This window comes from Pituophis catenifer, unplaced genomic scaffold, assembly GCF_029215685.1.
Source record: "Pituophis catenifer annectens isolate HBS135680 unplaced genomic scaffold, rPitCat1.0.hap2 SCAF_4, whole genome shotgun sequence".
Lineage (NCBI taxonomy): Eukaryota > Metazoa > Chordata > Lepidosauria > Squamata > Colubridae > Pituophis > Pituophis catenifer.
Genome location: NW_027256884.1, coordinates 41,487,962 through 41,511,995, shown reverse-complemented (window position 1 = coordinate 41,511,995; position 24,034 = coordinate 41,487,962). Strand labels below are relative to the sequence as shown.

Sequence of the window (24,034 nt, the reverse complement as noted above, 5' to 3'; positions counted from 1 at the left end):
TTTAGATGTTCCAAAGGGCAGGAGTCACAGCAGAGAAGGCTCATCTCCTGGACCACATCAGCTGAAATACCTTGACTGGTGGGGCCCACAGCCTGTCTCCTCTGCTAGCGCGTTATTATTCCTAGTATAACACTCACTGCTTTCCAATTATTCACGAGTATACTTTTATAAGATTCTTAAATCAATTAATATGATAATAGGACCATGGAGATTTCAAGAATATAAAATGTTTATTTGATAAACTACTGCATTACAAAAATGAAGAAAAAAATGGAAATTATAAGGTAGATTCTTTACTAAATATTTACAAAATCAGAAAGTATCAAATCAAAATTAAAAAGAAATAAAAGTCGGTGGAAAAACATAAGTTATGTAATACTGACACCTCCTTGCATGCAAAAGTAAACTTCTTGAAGAAACTATTAAACAAATCTGTGATTTAGAGCTGCAACCAAAAACAGGGACAGAAAATTACAAAAAAAAAACTTAAAAGAGGACACAACAAATATATTTCAAATGTTCTAACAGATAAAAGGTTCACTTTAGTTTTGGTAATCATCTCAATAGATACATAAGGGTTTTAGTGATTCAACTGTGCATAATGCTTTGGAACAAGTTATCCTAAGATTCAATGTTAAAATTTAATAATTTTAAATACTCCTAGGTAAAAAGGCTATAAAGTTATAATTTTACCAAGAATTAACCATTTGACAGTAAATTAAAAAATGCACATTACCAATAAAAGAAACCAGTGTACAATGAGAAAAAAGTGGCCCATTGAATTCAATGTGACTAAGTTTCTATTACAAACACTGTTGAATGCCCCGTTTAATTGTACCAATGGTGAGCTATCAATTAACCAGATGAAATATTCTTTTGCCTTCCTGCATCTGATGAAATGGGCTTCAGTTCACAGAGACTTATAGTACAATGACACATGACTTAAGATGCTACAAGCTGCTCTAAGTTAGGATGTAATAGATTAATATGTGTAGACCTCTTCCAAAAATATTGACAGTATAATGCGTAAGAGTTCCTAGCCAGCTGAATTTCAGTTAAATTACAGCATGATATATAGTCTTCCGTTAATAAGGTAAGGATAGGCAAGGTTTTATCAAACCTATAAAATCCTCCATACCCAGAGACTATATTTGGATCATGCCCTTATGTGTGCTTATTAGCCCTGTTGTGTTTGCGTCTTTTACTTTCAAGTTTTTTATACCCTCTTCCATGCCAAATCTAGTATGGAAAATGTATTTGATCTACAAGTATGAAGCCGTTTATCATAGTTTCAGATTAATTTTCTAGCTAGAAAGTTTACAGGATGCAAGGCTGTAGAGGCTATTCCTAAGCTAAGGAAGGTTCTGGAGAAGTTGAACCAAAGTTTGACTCAGCAAAAGGAAAGCTTAAAAGTTCCATGCATTTCATTCTTTGAAAGTAAATACTGGCAAATACATATTTATCTAGGCTTGCAAGTTTAGTCATGTCAGAAAACCTATTTTTGCCAAAATTTCCCTTTCATCAAAGCAAAAGATATAATCCTGAAGGTTCTGCATGCTCTGCAAATGTAAACAGACCAATTGCAATAAGGATAAGAAAAAACACCTATAATAAAAAAGCATCTAACTTCTTCTTGATGTTTTCGAAAGCATCTTTTCCTAGATAATCAATATGGCCCTCCTCCCACTTCCTTCGTTCATCTTCTGCACTTGATTCCTTTGCCTCCGGCTGAATAGTCACCTCTGCAACAGGGCTGACAAATTCATTCTAGAAGAACAAAGAATGAAAGGCATTTCAGACATTCAGTATTGCCATTTTAATAATATTAACAGTTACAGCCAGAAAACTAGATTCAAGTTGTACATAATGCAAGCAGTTGAATTTGCAGGCCACAAATGATGCAGGGCTACAGAATCTAAGCTGATTTAAGTAATATCTATAAGAATACTGGAATACAAACTAGTGCCAATTCTTCATCACATAAGCAAGACAATCTTATCATTCATATTGGTCAAATATTATTTTAAGTCTAGAGGGAAAAAGCCAAGTAAATAAAACAAATATTTGTTTTATTAAATTCATTTATATGGTTGGCCATCTTGTAAATGTGGCTCTGCAGCTAATAACACAGTAAAATATATATTTAAAAAGTATAAACAAATGATTTTAAAAACTATAGTGGTCAGCAAGGATAAACCAGGAGTAAATAGCTGACAAAGAACTCTCAATGGGCCATACAGCATATATATTTACTTTTACCATAGTTTGGAGAGGAACAAGCTGAAGAGACAATTCCGTGACGGATTTGCTTGGATCAACAGTATCACTTTCAAGACTGCATTCATCTTTCTTTACAGCCTGAATAAAATTAAATACAGGCTTTAATTGAACTCCAACCAAGGAAAAGAACAACTTTTATTACAACCCACCTGGAGCATGTTCCATATTCCTCAATACTATTATGGTCTGCATATTTTACTTTAATATTTCATTGGCAGACTCCAAGTAATCATAAAAGATCAAAAGAATACTGACAATTAGCCTTTTTTATTGAAGTAAATAAAATAATTTTGTATGCCATTGGAAAATGTATAAGAATATCCATCAGGCTGGTATGCCATGTTCCACAGGATGAATTTAAAATCCCTTGTTGAAAAGCACTTTGTATTGTTGCAATCTCAGACATGTTTAACTAAAAATACTTCTTTTCAAAAAGGGCCCTGTCAAATCCCAAGCGTCTTGTTAATATGGAACTCAAAAGCACAGGTACTGAGACTGCAGAAATAGTTTCACCAGATATTCATATCTTGTTCAAGGAGACACGGAAGATATTTCCAAGTAAAATATACATACCTCCCATTGTTATTACGTAAACAAAGACTGATTTTGCAATAGAAAGCCACAATTTTAAAAGACATTTCATTACAAGTCACTTCCAACTGCAAACCTAATTCAGAAAGATGATTTGAAAAGGAAACATCTGTTTTAAAGTACATTATATTATATTCATATCAGATGAAGATATACTGATATTTTAAATCTGTGAAAATGACATCTTTACAAATGTAGATGCATCTTCCAAATATCTACAATTATTTAAAATAATAGTAATAAAATATACTCACAATATTATTTTTGGCAGATAACTCACAGGATGTATTTACAACAGATTCTGAAATATATCCTGTATTTGTTGAGGCTGGCAAAGAATTGTTAATAAGAGGATTTTCGCTTTCAGATGTCACCTCATCATTGTTCCTTTCAGGCTACAATACAAAAATATTGTTTGCACTATGTGTTTAAATGTATTACCTCTAGATTTTATTTTTGCTTTTAACTTTATTTATTTTCTACAATTTATCCAAACAATACTCTAAGCAGATTGCAAAATAACTTACAGGTTATAGTACAAATAAAATTAAAATATGACAACATTACTATCCATAAGCACATGAATAGTGCTGTCAATATAGGTAGTCCTCAACTTATGACCAGTCACATAACAACCATGGTATTTGCTTAATGACATTTACTTAACAACTGCTGCAAAAAATGTTGAAAAATTGTGTCGGGTCATTCTGATGTCTCAAATTACAACCACGACTTATGACCATAAACCTGGACTCAATTAGGTCATAAGTCAAGGACTATCTGTAAATCACCTACTGAAAGAATCAAAACCACCCACTATTTTGCCAGTCTCCAAAGGTATTTTGAAATAGCCAAATTTTAATGGCTTTTATGAATGCCAGTAGGATTGGTGGGTGAAGGTCCTTTTCCCTTGCAGAGGTCAGAAGCATCAGTCAGCTCTACCGTAACAATGATTTGACCATAACAATGTTATGGATCACTACTCTTGAAGTATTTGCTGGTACAAGCCAGAATCTATCGTTCCCTCAATGACTGTGAGTTATCTGGGTCTTGAGATTGCAAAGCAAACCCAAACTACAATAATCTCACCACTACATTTTATCTCATTTTAGCCAAACATTATTACTTGTTGACATACATAAATATTAGAACATTCCATTTTCATATTCTATTTACAGAATATTGTTACAAGAGTCTACTAGACCATGCAGGACATCTATAGCAATGAAGATTTTGAAGCAATCTGTTTTTTCCTTGGAATTCTTCCATACACAACACTCTTGTTCACAGTCTTCATTATGGTGAACTCATGACATTAAACAGTATAAGAGTGCCCTCCTAACTTTTACTGGTATTCTAAGGTTTTTTGTGAGTCTTGTCCACAAATATTGTACAGTTGTGATACAATATTTGTGATTTTTGTTGTTGTTGGTGAACTACTCTTAGAAAGAGCAACAATGGGATTCCATTTTCTCCATTTGAACACCATCTGATATGGCAATAATTTTGTATCCCTTTCAGACTCATGAACATATATAACAATATAAATAGGCTGTTTAAGATACACAGACATCTCTTTTGATAGGGTCATGATTCACTTCCATTTTCCTGTGTTATAAAGAGCAGATTCCAATGGTGGTGGTCAACATATATATATTTTTTTTAATATGAGGGGCCATTCAACTCATACCTGTCATCTTACTGATTAGAAGATATAACTTAAATTACTCCTTTAAGAATGCTAATTAACCTAGAATTTCACAAACTCTGAAGCATAACAAAGGCAGTGAAAATTGGTTTGATACATGCAATAAAAATGTGATGCAGTATAAAAGACCACGCTAGAATGTTACCAAAGTTGTGCTTTAAAAGATATTTATACATGAATGTGCCTCAATGCCTTACTAAGAGCTCTTTTTTACTGTGATCTCTATTCTTCAATGGAAAACATTAGTACTCAATTTCAAAAGTGGTATGCTACCAGAGTGGTATGCTCCTCTTTGAGGAGGTTGCCTAAATCTGCTTGGGAAACTTAACTATTAACCTGGGGGATGGAGATGATAATATAAATAATTTGAAAACTGGGAGGGGGAGCAAGGAAAAGAAAGGACAGCCATAGCCATTGCAAATATGCAGCACCAACATGTTTCTGGATATGTTTCTGTTATAAACATTTATTCTGGCCTGAAACTATTATAGCTACTTTTTTTTGTACCTTCAAGTCAGTGGTGAAATTCAATTTTTTTTACTACCAGTTCTGTGGGCGTGGATTGGTGGGCATGGTGTTGCTTGGTGGGCGTGGCTTGGTGGGCGTAGCAGGGGAAGGATATTGCAAAATCTCCATTCCCACCCCACTCCAGGGGAAGGATACTGCTGGTGACTCAGCAGACTAAAGCACCGTTATTAACATCCACTTACATCTGCTGCCTGCAATTACTGCAAGTTCAAATCTCACCAGGCTCAAGGTTGACTCAGCCTTCCATCCTTTCTAAGGTAGGTAAAATGAGGACGCAGATTATGGGGGCAATAAGATGACTTTGTATAAATATACAAAAGTATGAAGGCTATTGCTTAATGCATTATAAGCCGCCCTGAGTCTCCGGAGAAGGGCAGCATATAAATCAAATTTTTTTAAAAAAATGTCCATTCCCACCCCATTCCAGGGGAAGGATACTGCAAAATCCCCATTCCCTCCCACTCCTGGGGGAAGGATATTGCAAAATCTCCATTCCCACCCCACTCGGGGGCCAGCCAGAGGTGGCATTTGCCGGTTCTTCGAACTACTCAAAATTTCTGCTACCGGTTCTCCAGAACCTGTCAGAACCTGCTGAATTTCACCCCTGCTTCAAGTTAATTTTGACCCTTGCAACTGTCTGGTCAAGTCTCTGAAGGTATTTTTAGCAAGAATTTCAGAAGTGGTTTGCCATTGCTGTGAGAAAGAATTGACTAGCCTAATGCCTTAACCATTGTAACAAATTGGATATACTTACTTACTGTTATGTTTGGATTAAAGTAAATCCACTATGTTAAAATACATAATAATTTCTGTAAACAAATGTTTCATGGCATTATTTCCAATTCTTAATTATTATAATAAAGCACAAAAAAATTCTGAAGGGATAAATGTGGACTAAAGCAATATATTAAGGACTAAATTTATAATTGTTGCAATGTAACCTCATTCTGAATGCAGTTACAATCTAAGTTATAAAATGATCATATGGAGTGGAAGGATGTCTATCATGTCATAAAAGTCAGTCAATCCTTCCTACCATAACCATTTTACCTCCTTTTGCTGAATTGGAGGCTCCTGAATTTTTTCCAGTAATGGTAATACACTGGATTTGTATGTTATCCACCAAAGTTCTAGGAATGGCAGTTGATTTTCAGATACAGAAGCTGAATCATTTGGTGTAACTGTTCTTGTCTGGGGGTTGTACTTGTAGTTCCAGGGTTTTGCTGGTCCCAAAAAATGAATCACCTTTGTATCTTTACCAAAACTGTGGGGGGGAAAATAAAACAATATTGCTTCAGTTCAATGGTTGACATTGAAGACTACCATCTCAATAACTATAGATTTATATACCACCCCATAGTGCTTTACAGCATTCTCAGAGTGACTTTACAGTGTCAGCATATTGTTCCCAACAATTTGGGTCCTCATTTTATCAATCTGGGAAGGATGGTAGGCTGAGTCAACCTCAAGCCCAGGATCAAACTATAGGGAAGAGTTAGCTAGCAATACTGCATTCTAACCAATGCATGATCATGGCTCCTAGAGTAGTATAGAGCAGGGGTCCCCAACTCCTGGTCCCTGGACTGGCACCGGGCTGCAGCATGCCAGAAATCAGGCCACACAAAAAAACAAGGTCCATCCAGGGGATGCTGGCAGCACATAAAACCATGCCCCCCCCATTCCAGCTCATAGTAACATGAAGGGACGGGCAGTGTGATACAGTGTGAGTGCAGGCGAAGGAGAAGTGGTGTAACATTGTTGAACATGGCCGGGCAGAGAAGAGGGTGGTGTAGCACCACATGGGTGCAACCAGGTGGGGGAGGTAAGAGCCATGAGAATGTGGGAGCAGCTGCTGAGGTACTGCCTGAATGCAGCTGGGAGAGGCAGGAGTGATGCGGTGCCACTCCAGAACAGCCAGACAGGGAGGTGTACCCAATGGAGTACAGGTTAGAAGTGCTGCAAGTGGGTGCTATAGAATACAAGATCCCTGAGATCTCATACTCCATAGGCTCCTTGGGAAAAGAAGTGGTAGGAGCAATTTACGAGAGCAACTTGTGACCTTTCCTGCTGGTTTTCCCATTGAGTTTGCTTGTAGAAAGCTGGCAGAGGAAGTCACAAATGATAACCACACGATTGTAGGATGCTGCAACTCTCAAGTGCAAGCTGGTTGCCAACTGCCTGAATTGTAATTACATAGCCATAGGGACACTGTTGGAACTTCGAGGACCAGTCATGTGCATTCATTCAGTGCCATCGCAACTTAATGAAAGTTACTGAACCCAAGGACTAATTGTACAGTACAAGTTTTTCAACTCTGCAATTACCTGGCAGCAAAATACAATTTCATTAATACCATTTCTGCCAACTTTTCAGATAAAAAATATTCCAATGGCTTACAATTAAAATTCAATACACGCTGTGATACATAAATGAAAATATGTTAAATTTTGCCTTTTGATTAAAAAACTAAAACCAAAATCAAGATATACAAAATAACGAAATAAAAGACAGAGGGATAAAATCGCTTTGCCAATGCCAGTTCGAAATGACAAAACACTGAAGATATATTTATAATGGACTTTGGTTTCCCTTTGCTAGAGTTCTTTCTGAGATAAACACTGTAATTTTCAAGCATTCTTTGATTCTATGGAAGACTGCAAGAGATAATAGCTAGCCTTCCATTTACTTTTGTAGTGTCAAGGCAACAATGTTTTCTTGATAAGAGAAAAGCAAGCTCCTTCTAACTATCCATTTTTCAGGCCCAAAACTGAAACCTGGTTTATTTCTTCCCACCATAGTATTGCTCCTTAGAAGCTTCCACTAATTAATAAACACAGAAGCCCTGTTCCTGCTAAAAGGGAGATGTTAATTTCTTGGAATTGTTCATTAGAAATTGGAGACTGAACCAGCTTATGCTGGGAAGGCAACAGCTGTGAGTAGGTGGGCATGATAAAACAGTTTTAAGCTAGTGCAAATTGTTCAATACGATTAATTCATAATGATAGGAAAGACTACTCAAGCCATTTTATCATCTAAAGTAATTGCGACAGTACATATTTCCCAACATTTCACTCACTACATGGTAAGCTCTAGAGCAGGGGTCCTCAAACTTTTTAAACAGGGGGCCAATTCATGTCCCTCAGACTGTTGGTGGGGCCAGACCGGCTAGGCGGGTGTGGCTAGGTGGTCACGTGACTGGGTGGGGTGGCCAATTTAGTAGTCCAAACAATACACACAAATTAAATTTTAATTTGTTACTTAAGGGATGTGGCTGCCTTGGGGTTGTGTGAGGGACTTCTCTCTCTCTCTCTCTCTCTCTCTCTGTGTGTGTGTGTGTGTGTCCCTCTCCCTCCTCTCTCTCTCAAGGCCGGAGAGATGAAAAATGCCCAAGGCCTCTCTGCGTGTCCCATTTTTGGCCTCCCCAGCCTCCGATACCACTCTGCCACCCAAAAACAGGCCTGTTTTTGGCCTCCCAAGGCCTTCAGAAGGTGGGTGAGGCCGGCAGGTATGCGGGGCGATGTGGGTGGAGCAGACTGGTAGTCCTGCGTGGGCCAGACTAATGGCTTCGGCGGGATGTATATGGCCCACAGGCCATAGTTTGAGGACCCCTGCTCTAGAGACTCCAGAAATTCCAACATAAAGCAAGTTAAAAGTACTGGAACCCGGTTAAGAGTTTGGATTGTTTTAGGTGAGCAAACATGGATTGCCTTAGTTGTTGTTATTCTGTGTATACTATTGTCTGATATGTAATTAGATGTTTAAAATTTTGCATTTGTGGTGGAAATATTACTGATTCTGGATTGCAAAGGCATAATTATCATACTAATGACTCTGAGCTTTGGAATCTGTCTAACTGAATCTTATAGTCAAATTAATATTTACCAGTAATTACAAAGAATATTATTTGCTAATTATTAAGGCCAGGAAGGATAGAAACAAATAATATTGCAGTTTATCCTGCTTTTGGCTTTCCCATAGTTGTCTGGTTGATCATGGTGGGAGTTTGAAGTTGTTCTACAGCTCTGTCATCAAATTCTTCTGTTCTTCCTATATTACCAATGGATCACTATCATCTAAATGTATATATTGATAGTATGAAAGAAGAAATGTTTTCAATGGAACTAATTATATTCTAAGAGGGCTATATATCTGAAATTGCATGTAACTGATATAAAACAGAAGAACTGCACTTATCAATTACCATATCATATGTATATTAGGGCTCCACTCCTAGCTACAAGAAAAATGAAATCTGTGAAAACATGAACTGCTTATCACTGAATTATCAATAAAAAACATTTTAGTACTTACTGCTGGAAAGCAGGGGCATATGTATAGACAGTACTGCTGCTTAGATTATAGATAAATGGCAAGTGTTTATTTATATCTTTGGTTGCCCAGCTGCTGAAAAAACTGTTTAACAATCCCTGATCACCTCCTACAGAATAAAGAGAGCACACAAAGGTTCAAACTCTTATTAATGTGAACAACAGCTTTCCCAACCTAGCATTATACACAGGTGTTACATTACAACACCCATAATGTTCCAGAATTGCAATTGCAGAGTTGCAATTGCAACACAAATGATGGCAATTGGTTTAGAAAAAAAATAAAGTATGGTATCAAAGCTTTGTCTTTAAGCCCAGATGAACTATGCTGTTGTACAACAATTATTCTAAATCTCTCTCCATCAATTAGCAGCAGTCAAAACAGGAATATGTTTAAAAGGCTCCTTGTGATGATACCTGAACATAAGAAACATGCCATTATATATAAAAATGGAGAACCTCTATATACAATGGTTAATTTTAGCAACAACTATTATTTTGCTTTTAATTGCTATTGCCAGCTGGTGTAAGGACCTGCCCCAGCTGATCCCTCAGGAAAGCAAAATTCTTGACTCCATTGAGTTGAATCAAAAGAACTTTTACTGAGAGAAAGCGGTTGCAGTAATGTCAGGTGGAATCTGAAGGTCCCGTGCAAAGCACAAAGCAATTCTTCCCGAATTGCTTCCCGAAACCCAATTCCCCTGAACAGTCCACTGGCAGCCAATGTGATGCCGCAAGGATGTTTTGAGAACACTGAAGTGCTTGGCAGATAACTGGCCACTCTCAGAGCACGACAGCCTTGGACCCAGGCTGGACCCAGCTGGGAGGGAGTCTGCTCCATGTCTGAAGACAATCCCCCTCCCTAATTCCCAAGCAGTTAAGCAAAAGTAAAAGCCTGAGAAAAATGCCAGCAAGCCTTCCTTTCCCTCCCCCTAACAGAATGGCAGACACAATGGTGGACCTGATAGCTGGATCTAGATATAAATATTTTGATGAACATTCATCAAAAGTTCAGATCTTTAAAAGAACTTTGTCAATAGTTTCACTCTGGAGCCAAGGAGAGGACCAAGTCCACAGACTTACCATCAAAACTACCGTGTTCACTGGCAAACTGGAGAAGATGTTTGAAGGTTTTCAAAGAAGGTTGGAAAACAAAGACACCACTATTAAAGCAGTCTGGCCAACCAGAATCTGGAGCTGCTGATAATTCTTCCCGCTCAAAGAGTTCATCAACATTACAAAGCACCTGGAAAGATCATTAAAATTTGAATCAGTCGATTCTTCTGCTACTGATATGAGATTTTTTTAAATTGAACTCACTCATTATTCTATCCTTTACTATTAACAAGTTTATGTTGGCTCTGCAGCATAAATGAAGAGACACTAAGATGTGGGAATGTCTTCATAACTAAACATATTTTAACCTAGTAACTATATTCTATCAAGGTTTTAAAATCAAATATTCTGTAGCCTTGCATGTTTTTGTAGTTGCACTGTAATTCTAATGAGTTACAATGACTGTCAGTTAGGTGTTCTAGCCAAGGCACAGGGCTACAAACAGGGAGACAATGAGTTCTAAACCCGCTTTAGGTAGGTACCAGCTGGGGCCAGTAGCACTCTTCCAGCCCTAGAAAGTAAGCAATGGCAAACCACTTCTGAAATTTTATGAAGAAAACTGTAAGGACTAGTCCAGGCAGTTGCTAGGAGTCAACATTGACTCAAAGGTCAAAAACTAAAAAAGGAACTCTACTATCTGTGTAGGCTATCACTTATCTTGGGCAAAAATTAGATATTTGTTCCTCAAGTACACAGGTATTGTTCATACATCTATGTACCCCTATTTACACACTTACATAAATATATTTTTTCTGAGTCTAAATCTCGAGTGCAGATTCCATAACAAACAAGAAGATTCCTGCAAGTGAACATTCTCTTTTTTTACAATTGATTCTTATGGCAAATATTTCCAAGCTTGACATTTCTGGTACTTCTGCCCTTACCAATGTGTCTGCATCCATGAAGACACATTTGCTATACTGAGTAAGAGTCCAGCAATGCAGTTTGGTAAAGGTTACACCCAGTTCTAGCCTCTTCAGGAGAGTCAAGTGCACCAAATCATTGCTGTTAATTTCTTTAACATCAACCACGGAATCAAAGATGGTCCTGAGGGCAGCCCTGTCAAAGCAATAAAACCATTAATCTTAAAATCTCTCTTTTTACAAGATATGCAGTGCAGTAGACAATTAAAAGAACTGAATTGTAAAATAGCTTAAACTTTAATTATTAAGTTATAACTACACAAGGTAAGCAAATGTTTATCTGTGTGCATATATACGAATGATAGACAAATAATGGGATATAATGGAAATAAGAAGCAAAAATATCTGCATATATACACATATACACATACAGACACTTCCTAAGAGCCATTTGATAGGATTGGTGATAACAAAAGACCAAGAACCACAGGTTGGGAAACTGGTAAAATCGGACTGCAGGACATATTTAAATTTTAAATACATAAATTAAATATAGTGCAGTTAAGAGGTAAGACTTGATCAGTATTAGCTTTAATTCAAGCATATTAGTGAAATGATTTCAAGTTGAAAGATATTTGGATAGTAATTATTCTATAAAGAAAGGGTGCTTTATTTTTTTAAAAAAGATCTAATTAGTACTATAAACCAATTGCTTCTAACCAAATATTACCTAGACCACTATTTAGTTTCTAAAAGCAGAGAACCAGACAGATCCATGCCTCAAAGAGTCTTGCTTTGCTATTTATCAATATTTGTTTTCAGAAACAGAAACCCTGTTCAAGCACCCATTGGAATATATGGAGAATAAAAACTTGGCAGAGAAATGAGTGTGTGCAAAGAGCCCTGCCTCTGCCTCTCCCCTACCCCACTGACTGGTCACTGGACTTTTAAAGTTGCTGACCTTTGGCTGCTAGGTCAGCCTGTAACTAAGCTCCCTTTATGATATCTATCGATTGATTGATCGATCAATCAATCGATCGATTTACCTATCCACACACAAACACACACACAAACACACACACAGTCATGGTAACAGTTCCAGAAGACCACAGCTATAGGGAGGTTTGATCTATTTGATGAGTCCACTATAGATGCCTGATGGACGAGTTTCACAGGGAACTTGAGGTCTTTTCTGAAGATCTGGTATTCATTTCAGCTGAAGCCTTAGTTGCCACTTGGAATGAGAGGGAAGCAGCAGCTTTATGGCCAATCTTTGTGCATTGAGCTCAGAATCCCCCCTGGTTTATAGAGGAATTCCAGATACAGTAGAAGAAACGCCTGGAACAGTAGAAGCACCTGTAGTAACACTGGATGAGGAGCATCTAACCAAACATGGACACAAGCCTCTGTTAAGGATTACCTTGTGAAAATAAGGGCACAAAACATTATTTTTTCATCCTTACTGAATTCATCCAGCAGTCCTGCAAAAGAATCAAGGAAAAAATGTACTTGCAGGGCTGCTGTGAAGAGCATCAATTGCATAAAATTGCTCAGATAAACCCCAAGCTGAACTCCAGCTTTTTGTCAGGATTCAAAGAACTGACTGTGATGGGATCTGGCTGTGTTATCTGGAATGAGCTTGAGCCTGTTGGTATTGAGCTTGAGCCTGTTGAGGCCCCGTTGATCCCTAAAGCAGATAGATATGGCTTCCCAGGGGATATGTGGCTAGGTCCAGGAAGTAAATTCATTCTACAAACAGAGGGTACTTTTTGTAGATGTACATGCTTAAAGAGGCAGTGGTCTACCCTCTCCTCAAGAAACCTTCTCTGGACCCTACCATACTGGACAATTTTCATCCAATCTGATGCTTATGCTACAGCTTCAGAGAATCCTGGAAGAAATGGATTATATGGACCTTTCAGTCGGGTTCAGAGCTGGGTATAAGACCTAAATGGCATTGATTGCACTTGTGGATGACCTGGATATGAGATGGAAGGGTTCATATTCACACTGGTTCTCCTTAATCTCAGTGGCATTTGACACCAAAAACCATGGTATCATTCCAGACCAGCTCAGATGGTTGGGAATAGAAGGCAGGGTGATGCAGTGGTTAAGTGGATAAGAGAATGAAATTGGGAAATGTGTCCTTACCTCATTTCCCTAGAAACTTGCGGTGTAATTAGTATTGCCAGTCTTCTAGATGTTTTATGATTTCTCAAGGATTGTCCAAGAACCAGAGCTCCATGGCAATAAACATCATTAGTGGCAAGAGTCACAAAAGCCTGGTCTGTTACTGGGGGAAAAAGCATTTTCATGTAATTCAGAGTTAGTTCTACCCTTGGCGCATTTCTTATTTTATCCCACTATGCAGGACAGTTGCAAATTTAGCAAAAGCCCACAGTAGTTTTCTTCTACTGCTGTTATGGTTCGCCAGCAGCCTGCGGAGCTGGCAGCAGAGTCGGAGAGTGAGGAGGCTGGGGAGGAACATGGGCCAGTCCTGGAGTCTGGGGAAGGCTCAGATAAAGGCTCTGCGTCGGAGGCAGAGATGGGGCCAGGGCCATCTGGGAGTTATGTGAGGACTCCAGAGCCTCCAGAGTCGGACATCAGAGAGGCAGAGGAACAGGGGGAGCCTGTTCCTAGTGCTCGCGTGGGCAGACCTGCCAGAAGGCAAGAACAGTTAAAACAAAAGAGATGACTCGGGAGTAAGGCTTGGAGATGATTGGCCCCTCCCATAAGACATAAAGGAAGAGCAAAGGCACATGGGCCTTTGCAGGAAGCAACATTGTGGATGGTGTCGGTTTGTACTTTGAAACTCTGTTTTTGACTCTGTGTTTCCATGTGGCCTTGCCAAGATAATTGCCAATTAGATTTTTGGCAGCGAGTCAAAGAAGATAAAGGTGGGTGTTTACCAGCCTTATCCGAAGGACTGTGGCAGACTTTGGTTGGACTATTTATAAACTCTTGGTGATTCAGCACTTGCTGTGAATGAAAGGAATTCACAGCCATTAAAATAAAAAAAAGGGGTTTTTAGGATTAATTGTGTGCTTTTTACTATATCAGGAAGCCTAGGTCAGAAAAACTACTGTTAGTGTTGTATATTGTGCCACATTCGTTTTTCCATAAATAAAAATATGGAGAGGGGCAATGTTTACTTTATTTAGGTATTATACAGGTATAAATATCCTATAAAAATGCTAACGTAAGTCTTTATCTTATCTCTCCCTACTAAATGTAATGTATAACACATGATGCAATCAGTATTTTGGTTGCTATTAGTCAGAGACTAACAGACCTCACAGATCCCATATTTCATAATGGTCCAATCAGGAGAAATAATTTTTTTTCGGAGAAATGAAAGAATTTGACATTGCATATCTTATTCTGAGTCACCACTCAGAATGCTAGGAAAAAAATGTTGAAATCTTGAAATTTTACTCATCCTCAACTCAACTCAAGGCCCACGGGACGGATTCGGCCTGCAGGGTGGTTAGATCTGGCCCATGGGACCGCCCTGGAACCTGTGGAGGACTGGCCCGCAGTACTTTTGCCAGTGAAAATGGAGCTCGGGAGGGCCGTGTGCGTTTTCAATGGCAGAGGGTTGCAGGAGGCCATTGCAGCCAAAAATGGAGCTTGGGAGTCCATTTTTGCTGGCAGAGGGCTCAGGCTACCACAGGCACCCCCAACACGAGTGACACTGAACTGGCCACACCCACCCTGGCAACGCCCATCTCAGCCCCCCAAGGTCAAACACAACCCTGATGTGGCCCTCAATGAAATCGAGTTTGACACCCCTCTTCTATACAATATTGGACCATCACCATAATTTTAAATGAAATGAAATGAGCAGAGCATAAAACTGACAATCTGGACTGAGTTAAATACAAGATATTCTCTTTCTCGACTTACGACCACAATTGAGCCCAAAATTTCTGTTGCTAGGTGAGACATTTGTTAAGTCTTGCCTCATTGTATGACCTTTTTGCCACAGTTGTTAAGTGAATCACTACAGTCATTAAGTAAGTAACACAGTTGTCATTGACTTGCTTATCAGAAGCTCCAAAAAGGGGATTACATGATCCCAGGATGCTGTGACCGTCATAAGTATGAATCAGTTGCCAAGTGTCTGAATTTTGATCACGTGACTAAGGTAATACTGCAAGGGTCGTGTGAAAAATGTCATAAGTCACTATTTTCAGTGCCGTTGCAACTTTGAATGGTCACTAAATGAAATGTTGTAAGTCGAGGACTACCTGTACTCAGTTGGAATTCTCAAACATTCTGATATTCTGGTACATCTTAATTTGAGAGATTCTGCTGCATAGTAGGTCATTTATTTTTAATTTTTGTTAACAAATGCATTTTAAGCTTCTTAAAAGAAACACAAAATAAATGCTCACAAAAATAAACAATCATCTTAATTTGTCTACATTTAGATGCCTTATTGCTGCACATTTTAATAGCATGCATATATCATTTGCACTATAAAGTTGGTTTCAGAATCTTATTATTGAGATTTAATCCCTTTTTATATTTCTGTAACATTAGTCACTTTGAAATTCTTGGAATGGAAAGGCAGGATGTATACTGAGTAAACAAATATACTAATATATTAATTTTTCTCTATGTTGGCATAAGAGGTGTCTCTTTCCTTATTAATGTAAAAATTGGCCTATTTTTAAAAAATGCAAATAAAACCATTATTATTTCATTCTTCAGCCTTATCCTTTGAAATGAATGCTTAATTATTTAATACTGAGCCAAAGCAAAGCATATAATTTCCCTGCAGCATTTGCAAAAAAAAATTTAACTACTGTAAATAGATGTTTACTTCTGAAAACAGATGTGTTGCTCATCAAACAATATTTAGTATGTACATAAGATAAATTCATTACTGACAATTTTTGATTTTGCTCATTCCAGACTATAGTTAGGCTACTAATGATTAGCATAAAATAAGAAAGAATATAACATTTATCTCAAAATGGATAAAAGATAAATCTAACTAGGTTTGCCATTTCTGTTGGGGAAAATGAGCAAGCTAATATAAGCAAATTATGGGTTTTTTTACATAAAATAAGTTTGGGTTATTTTTTGATACAAAAACAAAATTAATATTTCTACTCATGTGTACTCAGAATTAAACTCTTAATTAAATGTGCTCTCCCTTACTAGAAACTATTCTAATGCACATTAAAAAAAACCAATTACTCTTTAAAAGATTAAAATATTGTTCAAATAATTACCTTTCACATATTTGAGACCAATCCCATAACAGCAACATCTCTAATTTTACTTGTGTTGTGGGTATTTAGTAACAAAATACATACACAATGTTTTCTTTACTTTTTGATCATAAGTAAAATATTGCAGAAATGTTGAAGGTGCACCTCTAAGGTAATAAAACCCCCAGAGAGAAAACTATCAGAGAACAAAGAACAAGAGGAGAGAGTGAGGGCGGGAATCCACTTACCAGGCATTTTTTTTCAACTGCTAGCAGAGTAATGTTCAACTTAACAGGCATTCCTTAATGCCACAACTCCTTCCTTATTTTCAGCAGGTTCTCCTCAGACCAAAAATGCCAGTTGAGATTATCTTTTTTATTTCCTATTGAAGACAAGTGAATTAACATTCAGATATTCCGCAGAGGACTTTAACCATATAAACTGCCCTTAAAAGAAGAACAGAAGAAGAAAAGAAAGGTTTTCTTTTCAAATTACCTTGTGTTTTAAGTTTAAATCTCTCCTTCCCCGCACCCCCCCCCGCCCCACTTTCTTTTTCAGATATTTTTTAAGCAAAGCTTAAGACCACTCTAACACATACGCATGCTTCCATTCCCTTTTGCTAACAAAAGGAGGGTCTAACAAGTAGTTTCATGTTCCCTTTTTCAAATTCCCTAGCAAAATATTAACTATTTAATAGCCATCAGCATTCACTATTTATTTACGCTACTAGATGGGAGGTACTCCATGAAAAGCAAAGGACACTATTAATAAAGTTAAAGTAAGTATAGAATAGCAGGACAAGACATTTATTTGAACATCTGGTGACACAGGCATTAGTTCTTCAAAGATGATGCCATAATAAAAGCATAATTCTAAACATATTACATTTCAGCTACTGTGTAAGGCATAGGGCACATAGAATTGTAGGACACAGAACTCAACGGACTTATTTCTTAACACAGCCAAGAAAGAAATATTCAGGTTGAGGGATAATCTGTTTAATTGCATAAAAAGAATCCAGATTTGGGGGGCAGATTTAGTCCTTTTGAAAGACCAGTTTCTTAATTCCATAGTGGCTCTAGATATCTTTTTTCCCAGTGGAATAATAAATAAGGAATGTGGTTTATTAACTGCTATGACCCATTCTTTGAAAGGTGGACTTAATCTTAGTTCTGCATGTTAATCACTTTTAGACTAAACTACTGTACTGGGCCATTGTTGGGACTGTCCAGATTAAAACCATTACACATATTGACATAACCAGAACCTTAAAAGATTTTAAACCAGGTTATTTGAAATGGAACCACAACTTTTACAAAGGTTGTGGTCTGCATAGATAAGAAGTGAAGCTCCTACTCAGTGGCCTTAAATTTAGCAAAATTGGTGGGCACTATTGTAGAGATAATCTTTCTCAGCACTGGCTTTTGCTCCAAAAATTACCTCCCAAGAGTTGACTCCATCTTTGAAGAGGATATATGCTTTAGCTTAATGGTTCATAATTGTGTATTTCCTCTCTGAGCAATCATATAACCTGCTGCTTTCCTTTAAATTTTGGTGTTGGCAGATTTCCCCGCTTCACTTTACCCTTGTTTAAAACGGATACATTTTTGCACTGAGTATTCAAATTGAATATTTTTTTTAGAAAGCTTTAGCACGGCGGCTTAGAGATGCTCAAAATCGTTTGCCATCTTGAGTTTGCCATTAAACGTTTGTTTTTTTTTTAAAGTTTTCTGCAACAGACAGACACAAGTCGCTCTCCCTCCGGAATTGATTAGCAAAGGTTAACTTGGAAGTTGGAAAAAAGAGGGAGGGACATAGGGAAAGTACCGTTAGTTAGCAAAGCGTGGCTCTCTCCTAGGAGCCCAACGCGTTGTCTTCCTCGCAGAGGGAGAGCCTCCTCTTCCAACCTGAATCAAGCCTTCCTCCTTCTCCCCCCTTGTCCTGCCGCAGCACAATTCCTCCTCCCGCCCCTCGTGCAGGAACCAGCTAGACGTTTAAAGCCCTTCCATCTCCCTCTCGGTTCCAGTCCAGGGGCAACACCAACCGCGCACACCTTTTACGAGGGAAGCCGAGCTTCGAAGGCGACGACGGGCTCCTGCGCCCCCTTCAAATCCTCTAGCCGCCCTTGGGACTCCATACGCAGTTCAGGCAACGAGCTCAGCTGCTATTCAGTCGCCGGTGTGGCCAGCCGAAGAGCAAGGGGGGCAACCTTCCCTGCGCCAGCCCGGGAGCGAGCGAGCGAGGCTGCCCCCTCATTGGCCAGGTCGGCGGCTCCTCCTCCGGCGGCGCGGCACAGATACTCTCCTGTGTCAATCAACAACAAAAAAAGGGGGGGATTGACGCGCCGCGCCGGAATCTTGCAGTAAGGAGGAAGGGCTTCTCTCGGTGGAAGTACAAAGCAACTGGAATCTCAAAAGTGTTTTTTTTTTTAAAGGCAACTGGACTGTTTTATCCTTGAGGAAGAAGAACAAAAACATAGGAGATGTCCTTCCTTGCCCTCAGGGTGCAATTGGTTGTGGGGTCTTCTAGGCACCTGACTAGGTGGCGCATGGCTAAGACACTGAGCTTGTGGATCAGAAAGGTCGGTGGTTCGAATCCCTAGTACAAGTGTCCTGCGTGAGCAGGGGGTTGGACTAGATGACCTCCAAAGTCCCTTCCAACTCTGTTACTGTTATTGCTGCAAGAGCTGCGTTGTAGACTGCAGCTAGGTGGTGTCTTCCCCACCCCCCCACCTCTGTTGAGAGAGGATTGCTTGGTGTTAACACAAATGGCCTCTTTTACACCTCTTTCAAACCAACAATCTGATCCTCTCTAGCCAACATTTGGACTTTGCTGTCTTCAAAAGAGTAACCTTTGTCTGTCAAATGCAGATGGACAACTGAGTCTTGTCCTGATGGGTTTGGTCACCTATGTTGTGTGTCCCCCGCCCAATCACAACTGATGAAGTTTCTTGGATGAGAAATGAAACTTTAGTTCTTCCTCCAGGATAAAACAGTCCAGTTGCCATTTGAAAAAGCACTTTGGAGACAACTATAGCAATAGTAATAACACTTAGACTTATAAAGCGTGTCACAGTGCTTTACTGCCTTCCCTAAGCAGTTTACAGAGTCAGCATATTGTGCCCAACAATCTGGGTCCTCATTTTACTGATTTTAGAAGGATGGAAGGCTGAGTCAACCTTGAGCCTGGTGAGATTTGAATGGTCAAATTGCAGGCAGTTGACAGTCAGCAGAAGTAGCCTGTAGTACTGCATTCTATCCACTGCATCCAACTATGACCTGGATGACTGAGAATCTCCACAAACAAAGCAACTGGAATTTCTCTCTAGCCATCCAGGGTCAAAGCCTATTTTCAGAGATCAATTCCTGATTAGTTATAGTTTTGTCCCTGCTTTGTCCCTAGCACACTTTTTCTGAAGAATTTCATTTTCCCCAGCCTCAAGTCCTCTGGGTGTATTAATTTTTATCTTTTCAAAAATGAGGATGAGAGAGAGTTAATAGACTAAACTGCAAGACTTGAAATGGGCTTTTGTTCACTACTTCTACTATAGGCCATTAAAATGAAACATGCATCATATATAGCCTTCCCTAGTTTGCAACTGATTTGCAATGCTCCAGCAGCCTATTTTCTGGTGTGTCCTTATGTTCTGATTTGATCACCAGCCCATATCACAAGCGGCCTTAAATTATTCTTAATTCTGCACCAGAATTTTTTTTTAAAAAAATCACTCTTAAAAGTTAACAGTTTTGCATTCAATATGATGCACTTCAACCATTCTGAGGTGCCTGGAGCCATTTTGGTATTTTCAGGCTAATGTGGTTGCCTTTGCCTTCAGTTCCTGGGCATTGAACTTTCAAGGCTAGTTTGCTTTGGGCAGCAGGAGAATCCAGTTCTTTTAGGCGCTGATTCTGTGCTGATTCTGAACTCTGCATCACCTGACTAGCATTTGGAAACCAGTGTTTCCTCAGACTGATGTGAAGCAAAAATGGTGGACTTTCTGTTGCCTCATGGCTAAGTCCTTCCTACATCCATTAGCTGCCCATAGTCTTCTTTGGGACAAAGGTTATCTCTTTTCAGAATAAATTAGAGGTGTACAAACTTAGCACCTTTAAGACTTGTGGGCTTCAATTCCAGAATTCTAGGAGAAATTCTAGGAGCTGAAGTCCACAGATCTTAATATTGCCAAGATTGGACACCCCTACATTAAATGCATGTTGGCCTCTGTTGAAAGAAAAATCAGTTCCAAGTTGGGAATAAAATGGAGGGTTCCATTTCCCAGTTCCAAGCTGGGAACAAAATGGAGGGTGCTTAAGAAAGAAAGTTTATTGATGAGCAGAAACAACAACAGCATGCAGTTCTGGGACAGCTGACAAATTAGTTTGATGAGTGCAATGATTTTTATACAGTTTACAGTATTTTTGAAATTTGCTTTAGGTGCTTTTATTATATGATTGATTTTATTTGTTTCGCAAAGTGGTGGGTCTTAATTATCAGCTTCCTTGGTTGTAATCCTGTCAGGCATGTGTAATTGATTTTATCCTGTTATCTATTGCCTCTAGCCTGCCTTTCTTAATGGACCAGTATTGTTTCCACTTTTCTCAATGAAAGGTGTTACTTAAGTTCACGATTGCAACATTGTTTCTCTTTCTATTAGGGGAAGAGCAGAAGAGAAAAAAAAGGAGATAGTATTCTTTTAGTTTTAGCAGCTTTTGTGTTTCTTTTTTTGGCTTCTCTGTTTCTTAAGGTTTTGGGGTGTACAGAAGGAGGCTGTTTGGGGGGGGCTATGTTTTCTTCCTACAAATTCCCTCTTTGTGCCAAAAAGGAACGTGGGTAACACATTCTTTTATTGGCACAAGATTAAGGGTTGATTTGATATTTTTTGTCAATTTGACATAGTTAGGAAGACCTGATGAGTGCTTTCACAGGGATACCAGGATGCAGGGAGACAAGTTCTTAGATTGTTAATTCAAAGGGGAAGGCATTGATAGAGGCAGCAGAAAAGGATTCCTTCAGTGGCTCCCAAAAGGAGAACTTTCAACTCATGAATGTCTAGCAGCCAGGGAGAAAGTTCTGTTAAGTAGAAAAGAAATTTATAGTATCCTATACTCTGTGCCAATTCTTTTAGATGTTGGATGTCACTTTCTGTGAGCTTTCAGTCAGATTGAAGCAAGCACGTGTCCCAAAATCCTTCGCAGCCATGAATTAATGGCTCCCATTTCCAAGGGTTGCTTCCTGAACCTACCTTAGTGCATTCATGGTTTGTGAGGTCAAATTGAGATTAGCCAGTGTGCAAGCCCAGACTATTAATATTTTTGAAATTGTGCATAATGAGCCCTAGGACTCCCACTAAAGAGACCACTACTGCAACATATTCTGCCTTACTGGACAGCATCATTTGTGAGTCACAATCAGGGTTTGGGGTTTGGAGATCTCTTTTCTGCTACTTCTTCAGTGAGGGCATATGGATCGTTAATCACCTGAGAAGGGTATGTCCCCCCCCCCATGGAATTGGCAGGGAGGTATGCCTGTATAGACCTTAGTGCCACAGAGCAAGAATCAGCCTAGGGGAGCTTTACGTGGAGGTAGGTGAAGGGGATAGCTTCAGTGTGGTTCTGAATGGTGTGGGTGTGCAGTTACTCCTACAGGACAGGTAGGTATAAACATCCTAGACAATTTTTCCTCCCACCAGACAGAAATCTGAGGACTTGCTGTGCCCACCACTTCCAAGTGCCATCACTCCATGAATCAACTTAACTGTCTAATTACAATGTAAATGAAGCAAAGAAAGAAAACTTTACAATGAGTTTCCGCCCTCCCCCCATAGTTTTTGCAGTTTGATCAGATGTTTAGCATGCTACACCAGGATAAGAAAGGATTTTTTTAAGCCAATACAGGTGGTTTCAATTTTCAACCAGTTAAAGCTAGGGTTAAGAAGTTGATAAAACCTTACGTAAGGAGGCAAAGGCAAACTGCTTCCATGGATATGTCCATATAAGTCACTTGAAGCCAATTTTTATATATGTATAAATTTTATTAAATCTTTTAAAGAGAATATAAAACTAACATGAACTAATATAGAAGAAAAGAGAAAATTGGAGAAAAAAGAATAGAAAAAATAAGCTTCCAATTTCCTTTGCAACAAATGCAAGTATATTAACAAAGTTATCTCATACTCTAAGATTACAATAAGAAGCTCATTTTTTCTATTATCCATTTTTTTCTAATCAAAATTAAAAATCATAAGTACATTTTTTTTGTTTCATGAAAAAAATCTATAGGGGTTTTCTAGTCAGTAGATATTGTCTTTTCTCTAATCAAAGAAGTTAATTTAGCTAACTTTGTTAGCTCCATTGTCTTCACCAACTGTTCCTTCATTGTAGGTAATGTGAAACCTTTTCATTTTGGAGCATATAATCATTTCACTGAAATTGTCATATACAAAAACAAACCACCATACATTTTTTCTAGTTGCTTGTGTATCACTACCAAAAGAAAAGTCTCTGTTTTCAATTGTACTTTAGTCTTTAAAATATTCTGATTTAATGTATATGTTTGTATCCAACATTTTCTAGCCTTCCTACATGTCCACAAATATGATAAAATGTCCCCTTCATGTTGTTCTCATTTCAAACAAAGATTCAAGATACCTTTATACATTCTGGACAACTTTTTAGGTAACAGATACCAATTATACATCATTGGTCACTTAGAGTCATTTACATGAGATGGGCAGTGTGTAAAAAATGTAATAAATAAATAAATACAATTTTGTAAAAATTATCTTCAAGATTAGAATTATAATATAAATTTCAATCCTTCTAACTACATATTTTCCCACTGATCCAATTGTATATTGGAACCAAAATATTTAGCCATTTTATCATACATTATTTCATTTGTATTTCTGGCTCATATTTCAACAAAGGTTTATACATTTTAGTAAGAACATGTTCCTCATTAGGACATAGTTCTGTTTCAAACTTAAATCTGGGAGTCAAATTTAACTTGAAGAAAACTTTACTTTTACATAGATTTACAAGAATTTATCAGCAGAAAATTAATATACATGGCAATATATTATATATTAGAACTAAAGAAAGAAGGGGAAAAATCCCCTAAATCAGTGGTTCTCAACCTGTGGGTCGCAACCCTTTTGGGGGTCGAATGACCCTTTCACAGGGGTCACCTAAGACCATCGGAAAACACATATTTTCAATGGTTTTAGGAATAATTTTATGGTTGGGGGTCACCACAACATAAGGAACTGTATTAAAGGCTCTCAGCATTAGGAAGGTTGAGAACCACTGCCCTAAATTAAGGAGGAAAAACCATACACATATTCCATTGTATTCCTGATCTCTCTCTTTCCTGACCATCTCCTTTAAATATAATAACCCT

General features: G+C 38.3%; 1 protein-coding gene across 4 annotated transcripts; it reads right to left on the bottom strand.

The window, feature by feature from the left end:
- Positions 1-211: 211 nt before the first annotated feature.
- GYG2 (glycogenin 2) lies at positions 212-18,821 on the bottom strand. 4 transcript variants are annotated; one of them, XM_070942717.1, is made up of 10 exons: positions 18,690-18,821; positions 16,885-17,018; positions 13,566-13,707; positions 11,436-11,610; positions 10,519-10,681; positions 9,419-9,545; positions 6,158-6,371; positions 3,126-3,266; positions 2,254-2,358; positions 212-1,767 (listed from the first exon to the last, which is right to left on the bottom strand). In XM_070942717.1, the coding sequence occupies exons 2-10, from the start codon at positions 16,889-16,891 to the stop codon at positions 1,606-1,608; spliced, it is 1,236 nt and encodes a 411-aa protein (XP_070798818.1). In that variant the 5' UTR covers positions 16,892-17,018; positions 18,690-18,821; the 3' UTR covers positions 212-1,605. The 4 variants fall into 4 exon arrangements, with proteins under 4 accessions (XP_070798818.1, XP_070798819.1, XP_070798820.1 ...); XM_070942718.1 differs by having other exon boundaries at positions 2,260-2,358; XM_070942719.1 differs by having other exon boundaries at positions 13,566-13,701.
- Between the last annotated feature and the right edge of the window lie 5,213 nt (positions 18,822-24,034).